Genomic DNA, 10,085 nt, shown 5'->3' with positions numbered 1-10,085 from the left:
TTGGGAATTAGTGCCTTTTTATAATCGCTGTATTTGTATAGCACGTGCATAAGGAAGGTTACAAAGTGCTTTACAAAAACATGGGATGAAAAAACGAAGGGGAAAAAACGGTCACTTATATCAATATATTATTTGTATCTGTGCACATTTTCAAAAACATTATAGGACTGGTTGTGTCTGAGGGGGGCGGTGTACCTCCAGCAGACCCTCCCACCTCAAACCCTCACACACACACACACACACACACACACACACACACACACACACACACACACACACACACACACACACACACACACACACACACACACACACACACACACACACACACACACACACACACACACACACACACACACACACACACACACACACACACACACACACACACACTCGCACACACACTGACAGACAGACCTCCACAACAGCAGCACCGCAGTCTCAGCAGCAGCTCTGGGTTAAACGTCCATTCATTCATCCATTTATCCTCTAACCGGGAGGAGGGAGTCTTCAGTGTCCGGGAGAAAGATGCTGGAAAACGGCATGAAGGTGGTGTTGAAGCAGGGTCTGCTGGAGAAGAGGAGCGACGGCTTGCTGCAGCTCTGGAAGAAAAAGCGGTGCGTCCTGACCGAGGAGGGGGTTCTGCTGCTGCCACCCAAACAGCACGAGCCCAGACAGCACGAGCATGGAGGTCCAGGTGGAGGAGACACAGGGAAAGTGAAAGAGCTGCACTTTTCCAACATGAAAACCGTGGATTGCGTGGAGCGTAAAGGCAAGTACGTGTACTTCACCGTGGTCATGGTGGAGGGGAAGGAGATCGACTTCAGGTGCCCGCAGGACGAGGGCTGGATGCCGCAGATCACCCTTCAGATGGTGCAGTATAAGAACCGGCAGGCGATCCTTGCCGTGAAGTCCACCCGGCAGAAGCAGCAGCTGCTGGTGGTGCAAATGCCCGGTCAGATTCACGGTCAGAAGGCGGTGCGCAGCTCTCCAAACGTCGCGTGACTTGTGGAGGATATTGGTGCACCATCACAGGTGCAGAGGAAGCGAAATGCACGCGGGGTTCCTGGCTCTGGGGCCACCTGGGGACCCCCTTGTAAAAAAGGACCAATGTTACAGTTTCCTTTTAGTCCTCCTTGGATATTTATGCAATGACCGAGGACGTCTGTTGGCGACGAAACGATGCACAATGTGGATTTACTTTGAAAAGTTTAACAGACTCCTGGAGGTAAAATCCTCCACATGAAGAATGTTCTGGATATCCATTCCATCCCAGGCAGGTTTGATATTTCATACACGGAGGGTCTTCATGCCTTTAAGCAGTGAGAAACAGAACTAAACCCCCATGTAGTGTAATTATATCATCATGTGTGCAATGAAAGGACATCTGTGTGCATCAAAGGTTACACACTACTCACCGTAAAGGGATGAAAGAAAAGAAAGAAAATGTTGACAGACTCCTGGAGGTAAAATCCTCTACATGAAGAATGATTAGGATATGCAATCCCAGGCAGAGTTGATGTTTCATACGTGGAGGGTCTTTGTGTCTTTGATCAGAGGGAAATAGATTTGAACTGTCGTGTAATTACAACAGGAAACATGCTATATATTTTGCATTTGCCACTCAATGAATTGTTCAGGCTCGGCAGTTCAAAGCCAGGTTTTGATTTTCAGTAAATGCACATACACTGACTCTGACAGTCTGACCTAAAGCACACTGACTCAGTAATATGTGCCATATGCCCAGAATGTGCAGCTGGACAGGCCAACTGCACATCTGCAGGTGGCCGCTCTGTTTGGACAGATGTCCATGCTTGTTGCTCTCGATGGCACATGGTGGGCTGTCGTATTACTGAGGGTTCAACCTGAGAAAACAATTCGACATGCTCATATTCCCAATATGATTCCCTTTCAAAGGACTCTACTCACAAAGCCTTTCCACGATGGAGTACTTGTCTTTACTTCCTGAGGTCCATAGCTACCATTGTCATTCCCATTAATAATACTTTTAACTTGCTTTAAAGAAAAGTATTCATTAAATTGAGACTTTTATATAACCAGGAAGTAGATTATTTGAGTATAAATATCTAGTTTTCTGGAACAACATGACATTATCTTGGTATCTGACCAAAACATTTATTATTGACCTGAGTTTTTTCTTTAAATCGTGGCTACGACGCTGCTGAGCAAGAAATACACGTATCCTCGGTTGAACTTTCACATACATTGAGGGGAAAACTGTCTGTCAACGTGTCTGGTTTGATCACGACTGTCGGAATGACTTCAGAATTGCCTCCTGTGTCACCGGCACTCTGCGGCAGTGCGTCTAATTGATTGCCTCCGCAGGTTAATTGGACGCTCAGCTGGAGGATGAATATTGATGATCGCAGAAATCCATTCTCCTCCACATTAAACCAGCGTCTCCTTTTCCACCACACGGACGTATTTCACTAAGGACTGATGGACAGACGTGAAAAACAACCGTTCGCTACCGTCCGATGGGTTTATCCCTTATTTATTAGATGTATATATATTTTCTATAAAAAAGTGTTATGTTGTTGATTGTTCAGTGTGTTTGGAACAAGAGCTTCCTGTTACAAACAAAGCCTGTTGGGAATAATCTTACATAAAGTTGTGTTTGGATGGTTGCTGTAGAGTTACATTTTTTGAGTAAACCAAAGAATAATTTCATCACATCTTCTCCCTTGCAGTGTTACAGCTCAGATTATACTATTAATACGATAGATATATGATGAGAAACCTGCATGAGTCTGATTGCTTGATTTAAGAGCCACAGTGCATCTTAGTATTTTCATTGTGTCAATCTTCAATCATTCATACATAGCTTTTTCTATCTTTTGCGAGTCTTAAATCTGAGTAAGATACTATTTAATTACCCCAGTTTGTTTTCAGTGGCTACAATAAAGTAAGGTGACCAGATTTTCAAAATTAAAACCGGGGACATTTTGAGTTTTGCGGTCAATATATCACTAACATATCCAATTTGCTTCACTGTTAAAGAAAAAAGGGGGACAATTCTGGTTCAATGTAATTCGAACATTTGAACTGTTGGATACAAACAGAAGGACAATAGATCATATATGAGACTTCAAAGGTCTTTTATTTTGAAACTGTACATCAGATTCTCTCTGAGTGACTAGATGGGGTGTCCTGCTATCACCCCGGAGTGAAATAAGTCTTTGATAGTGGATCGTTTTTGTTTTATTCTTATCTAAAAACAGAGGGATGATAGCTCATATATGAGACTTTAAAGGTATTTTATTTTGAAACTCTACATTAGATTGTCCTGATTCTCTCTGAGTGACTAGATGGGGTGTCCTGCTATCAGAGTGAAATAAGTATTTGATAATTTGACGGTTTTTTATTTATTCTTGTATAAAAACAGAAGGACGATAGCCCATATATGAGATTTCAAAAGTATTTTATTTTGAAATTCTACATCAGATTGTCCTGATTTTCTCTGATTGACTAGATGGGGTGTCCTGCTATCAGAGTGAAATAAGTATTTGATAATTTGACGGTTTTTTATTTATTCTTGTATAAAAACAGAAGGACGATAGCCCATATATGAGATTTCAAAAGTATTTTATTTTGAAATTCTACATCAGATTGTCCTGATTTTCTCTGATTGACTAGATGGGGTCTCCTATCACCCTGAGGTGAAATAAGTATTTGATTGACTTCGAATGACTCGTTGATTATGGACAGTTTCCATTCAATAATAATCAAAATATATATAATAATCAAGATATAGATCTAAATTTGAGATTTTAAACAGCATACATTTTAAATTGTGTTTCAGAAAGTAATGTTATTTTAGGAGTGTTGTGAGATGGTGTCAACATCAATTGAATGAGTCACCCAGTGGAAATGTCAGATATATGTCTTCATAACTGTATACTTACATTTTACATTCACTCAGTTATAATGTGGTAGCTATACGTATTTCTTTTTAAATTATTATTGATCACATTATATAGTACATATTTCTTAACTTAAGCTCCAGTATATATGAATATGTTTGGTGTGTTTTTTGCGCTTTTATTTTGAAGGCAGTTTTTACAGGCCTCTACCGTAATGCATAGGATATTCGCGCACCGCAATACAACGTGCGGGCTGGCTTGACTGTGTTTTCCGAAGTGGGGGCTGGCTTGACCGCAGTCTGTTTACCCAGTGTTTACTGACATGAAACGTTTTATTTCACCTTGCTATGTGTAAAAAACGGGGACATTTTCGGGGACAGTTTCAACCGGGGACAGGCCAATACAAACGGGGACTGTCCCCGGAAAACAGGGACGTCTTCACCCTACAGTAAAGAGCTTAGTTCTCTGGCAATTTGCCGAGTGAGTTTCTGTTATGTTGACAGCGCTAAAGATTATTTAATTGGTTGCATCCAATCTGAGTGGATGGGCACGGTTTACTATTTTATTCTAAAGGTGGAGGAAGCCTAACATTTCAATTTGATAACCGAAAAACTAAGCTAAAGTATCATGATATTTTAAAATCTGTAAAAATTCAGATGTGTTTTAAGTTTAACTGCTTGGGCAAAACAGAAGAAGCTATTTCAGATAGTGAGCCGTTAACATTTGACTTGGCTCCACTAAAGAGGCATGGTTTGATAACCAAGACATCAAACTATGTTTACATGCACACTAATATTCCAATGTTTTTGTGAGTATGACAATATTCCAAGATGTATAGGCTAATGGTCATCTTAAGGTAAATGTAGTCAATGGTACAAATAGGGAAGGTCTTAGAATCAGCAAAGGTCCATTTATTGCCACGTTAATAACCTCTAACTAGCTTGCTTCCCGTAAGTTAGCTACTGTGCTAACTAGCTGGCTTACTGTAAGTTAGCTGCTGTGCTAACTAGCTTGCTTACTGTAAATTAGCTACGTTGCTAACTTGCTTGCTTACTGTAAGTTAGCTACGTTGCTAACTAGCTTGCTGACTGTAAGTTAGCTACTGTGCTAACTAGCTTTCTTACTGTAAAATAGCTAACTAGCTTGCCTACTGTAAATGAACTACATTGATAACTAGCTTGCTTACTGTAAGTTAGCTATGGTGCTAATTAGCTTGTCAAGAAAAGTTCTATCATGACTGACTAATACTAGCATGATCCAGGCTCACTGGTTGGATTTTAGCTCGCCATCTCATCCTGAGAGTAATCTCTACATCAAACAGCATCTAGAATAACATATTTTGCTTCACTTTCTGGACCTAAATTAGAGCTGGGCCACGGTTGTTTATGCTCCATTCATTACCAGACAACACAGTCTCACAGCATTTCGTGTTATAGTCACAAAATGAATCTATTGATTCGTGTTCACCAACATGATTTTCGCATTTGTTTCGTGTCACACAGAACGATTTTAAAAGCAATGTAAATAATAACAAATTTGAAGGAAAAAGAGATTTAAAAAAATACAGATTTCAGTATTCTGACACAGAACGATTTTAGAAGCAATGTATTTCTATTGGTAGTATGTTTCGTGCCTGCACCAAATAATAACAAATTAGAAGAGAAAAAAAAAAAAAATTCAGCATTCTGAGGCTCAGGGCCCCAAAACTCCGACATTATATAATTCAAAAATACGTGGTGCAGGCACGAAACATACTACCAATAGAAATACATTGCTTTCAAAATCCTTCTGTGTGACACGAAAAAAATGAAAAATCGTGTTGGTGAACACGAATCAATAGATTGAATTAATTTCGTGACTATACCACGAAATGCCGTGAGACTGGGTTGTACCAGAAGGTTACATTGCTGCAGGCAAAATAAGCGAATGTTTTTCTGGCTGTTGGACAAACACTGCAGTGCTTTGCCGAGCAGACTGAATTGTTCTTGTGCCACTCATGTGTGCAGGGAGTCATGAGAAAGTCACTCTCAATGTGTATTGGACCGAGAGGCTGTAAAAGAGTCATTTCAGAGTTTTTGTGATTTGTTCATCTGTGTCAAGTGGCTTACAGTCCTGCAGGCTATAATGCCAGAACCTCAGCTTTGAGGCTGTTTGGTGAAATCACATGAATCAAAGTAGTGCTGCTGCAAGGTTCTGTGTCTTACATTGAGGAAAAACATGGAAAGCTGTAAAAGGATATTTTGTTATTTTCCTTGGCAATATTGTGTAACAAGGGCTTGAAAGTTATGTATAGGAAATAAACATGTTTGTAGCTCCTTGTCTAACGGATGACTTTCCAATATCACATGTGCTGTGGCCATTTTTGTATGTTTGAGTTTGCAATTTACGCTGCCTGCCAACAATTTAAGCTTCCTGCCAACGAGCTAAATTAAGTGAAATCAGACTCACCTACTGACATTGACCACAACAAAGCCTTGAGAAATGTTCAAGAAACATCTGTAATCTAAATACACAAAATTAACAGACTAAATAATGGGATTTTTGTGAAACAGCAGTGGTTTTATACAGGGAAATATTTACAGGAACGTGATAACGGCCTTCTCCATTGTTTTTGTCGAGCGGTGACGCTATCGTCAGGAAAACGAATTATGTTGTTTCCCTTTTGCTGGAATTGTTCCCAATGCTCGATCACAGTCAAACCAACACATGCCTCTGTGTTGCTGTCAACTCCCACACAGAAATATATCTGAGCCCTTTATCTAGTGTGACCGGTCTGAAGCTTCCCTGACATGCCTTGGTGTTGCCATCTTTACACACACACAGTTGTTAGCTGTGCCCTTTGTAGCCCCTGCCCTATTTCTTATTTCAACGTGAGATCTATTTTCATACCTCGAAAAGATACATTCCATTAAAACAAAAACTAAAAAACAGCACGGTGTCTTGTGTGGTTTCTTCCCTTCTTTGCAGCATCAAAATGACCTGTTCATGCTTTACATGGTGAACCTTTCACCTCGGTGTCCTTGTCTAAAAGTAGAAGCCATTTGTTGTTGTTGTTGTTGCCGCTCAGATAAACCTTTGTTCTGTCAAAAGCACATGCAGCTCTGACTTCTCTCCTGTTCATAATTGAATGAAACAGGGTGCACATGACGGCATCCTTTCTGACACATGAACAGTGGCGGTTCTAGACCAATTTAACTGGGGGGGCCACTGGGGGGCGAGTTATTTTCTGAGGGGGACACAATAAATGCAGGACGAAAAAGAGAACTAGACAGAATGAAGTAATTGCGCATAAGAAAACAATGCAATACAGTTATTGGTATTTGTTTCAGTGCACTTATTTATTTCAGATAGATCTTATAGTTATTACTGTTAGCTTCAGCTTAAGTTATAGTGCACACATTGCACTCACACCATATTTATATAAAAATAAAGACAATGAAACTTTACATAAGGGTGTCTGCACAATCTCACATTACAGCAGAGTACCAGAAAATATACATTTAAAAAAAACAAAAAAAAACTTTTCATTGTTAGGGGGGCCACAGGGGGGTCAGAGGTCAGTGTTAGGGGGGCACTGGCCCCCCCTGGCCCCCTAGAACCGCCCCTGCACATGAAGCAGCTTGTCTCTCTAAATACTGAACTTTAGAGTCACTGTCACACAGAGAGTTTGTAAATAGTCACATTGGTGTTAACACAAGCCATCATTTAACTGTATTTACATTCAGACATTTAGCAGATGCTCTCATCTAGAGAGGTGTGCAGTACCATCAAAGACATATTTATGTGAGTCTAAAACTAAGAGTACTTTGCATCAGACAGTGTGTGGAGGCAAATCAGTCTAAATTACAGTCATTCCTGCTGTCTTACCTGTCACTAAAACCTCACAGAAACCAGAACGTTTATGTGATTTGCTCTGGTTTTATTCTTGTGCTTTAGAAAACTCTTCAGGCAGCAGACCAGTTGTCGTTCTTGTATGAAAGCCATCTTCAGGGTGTTCATTATTCACATTACTGCCATTCTTATGGAGCCACAGCGCCGTCATATCTGTAATCACAGAGCACTCAGAGAAGAGGATGCAGCAGCCCTTTAGATTGCAGCTTTATTTAAAAATGATAACAGGTACACAAAGAAAGGGCCATTATTCGGAGACATCTGGCGTCAGAAACAGCTCGTCAGCGCGGAGAACGGAGAGCAGATTGTCCACGGCGACTTGTGTTCTGTGGAGGTGGCAGGTGGAAGCTGTGGGATGGCTTTACGGTGCTTTATTCAAGCAGAAATCAAAGCCTCCTGTTTGCGTGGATATCTGATGAAGTATGCATACTACAGTGTTCTATTTAAAGTTTTTGTTTCATTATTCTGCAGTAGAAGATTACAGGAAACCATAAAATGAATTGTCCCATTCTTCAAATGTGTGTTCTCACCATTAAACCATTTCACTTTTTGCAAGTAGCCATTGGCAGTGTGGTGCGTGGATATAAAGCCATCTGCTGTGCAACACATCAACTGTTCTCTCCATGCACATGACTCAAATGTTAAGAAATGTGTTTGGGTGATTTGGATTTTCAGCTGCGGCATCTTTCCCCAGTCTTAAACACCGGGACTGATTTAGCGTTCTGTCTTTATGCCTCCAATTCAGCAAAATCTCAGAAACACCTCGAAGGAATTCAATGTTGGCACAAACGTCTACGGCCTTCAGGATGAACTGATTAGAAAGGTCACTGTAACCCTGATATAACCACGGTTTTACACATATGTATTTAATGCTAATAATGACGGACGTCTTGAATGTCGTGTTTTCAAACGGCCACACCGTAAGTTATATTCCTGGCATCACTCGATATGATGTTCTTCCACTTTGAAAATAACTATTAGCGAATGCTCGTTTTGTAATCATGTGTGTTCCAAATCCATATGAGTGCAATTATCATAATGTATATTAAGCCATTCGCCCTTTTCCAGTTCGTTAACATGCCCTCCAAATATTGTGTGATATAGTTGTGCCTCGACAGTGTGTGTGTGTGTGTGTGTGTGTGTGTGTGTGTGTGTGTGTGTGTGTGTGTGTGTGTTATCTGATTAAGTGTTTTTGGGAAAGTGTGTTGATTTGGCTGTCCTTCATCACCCTGTCTTTGGACCTCTGCTGTGCTTGCTGACTTTTAGTCTTGGACTACCAATATGTGTGTGTGTGTGTGTGTGTGTGTGTGTGTGTGTGTGTGTGTGTGTGTGTGTGTGTGTGTGTGTGTCTGTTTTTGTGTGTGTGTGCAGAGGCAGAGAGATTAGAGCAGGAAGTTTGTGATAAGAGTCACCTTGGTCTCAAGCACACACACACACACACACACACACACACACACACACACACACACACACACACACACACACACACACACACACACACACACACACACACACACACACACACACACACACACACACACACACACACACAGTAAAACTTCTTTATGCTTTATGATAATTCATTTTATTACTATCCTCTATCTGTGAGTTATGTGAATATTCGGATCAGTCGAAACACAGGGTTTATTTTTGGTTACGTTGCTGGACACTGGAGTCACCTTCCTGTAACATTCAGTTGTTTCTTTAGCTGTTAGGAAAACATGAAGTCAGCAAACCGGGAAACTTGTGTATTTATGACCCACTTTATCTTCTCATTCAACCAAACCATGCAGGTGGTGCCCGCTGCAGACTCCTGAGTGCAAATAAACACACGCAGATGCATTCAGGCTGTGCCAATGCAAGCAGGCACGTAGACGGGGAAACACACACACACACACACACACACACACACACACACACACACACACACACACACACACACACACACACACACACACACACACACACACACACGATATGGCGTCTGCCAGTGATAACAGCCAGCTGAGCAGACAAACCTCCTTGTCGCTCCCTCAAGGTCACCGATAGGCCGACAGCTGTGTCTCAGCCAATCACTGACCTCCCTCTGTTTGTCTGAAACGGCTCAGTTCCTCTTTTGCATGAGATAACGCCACCTTTGTTACACCGGGATTATCTTTTCCTAGGAGGCGGACAGCAGTTAAAACAGCAGTTAAAACAGCAGTTAAAACAGCAGTTAAAACAGCAGTTAAAATGCAAATGGAGACGGCGAAAAAACTTTGCAGGCAAATTCATCTGGAAGAAAGAGAGTTAGTCAGGACTGGTTAGCAC

The 10,085-nt window shown here is 41.1% G+C and overlaps 1 protein-coding gene across 1 annotated transcript; it reads left to right on the top strand.

Moving 5' to 3' along the window:
• The first annotated feature begins 404 nt into the window (after positions 1 to 404).
• phlda1 (pleckstrin homology-like domain, family A, member 1) lies at positions 405 to 6,778 on the top strand. The gene has a single exon (XM_034078534.2). The coding sequence runs from the start codon at positions 529 to 531 to the stop codon at positions 1,003 to 1,005; it is 477 nt and encodes a 158-aa protein (XP_033934425.1). The 5' UTR covers positions 405 to 528; the 3' UTR covers positions 1,006 to 6,778.
• Positions 6,779 to 10,085: the final 3,307 nt, after the last annotated feature.

This window comes from Pseudochaenichthys georgianus, unplaced genomic scaffold (genome assembly GCF_902827115.2).
Source record: "Pseudochaenichthys georgianus unplaced genomic scaffold, fPseGeo1.2 scaffold_441_arrow_ctg1, whole genome shotgun sequence".
Lineage (NCBI taxonomy): Eukaryota > Metazoa > Chordata > Actinopteri > Perciformes > Channichthyidae > Pseudochaenichthys > Pseudochaenichthys georgianus.
This window is presented reverse-complemented; position numbering and strand designations above follow the sequence as displayed.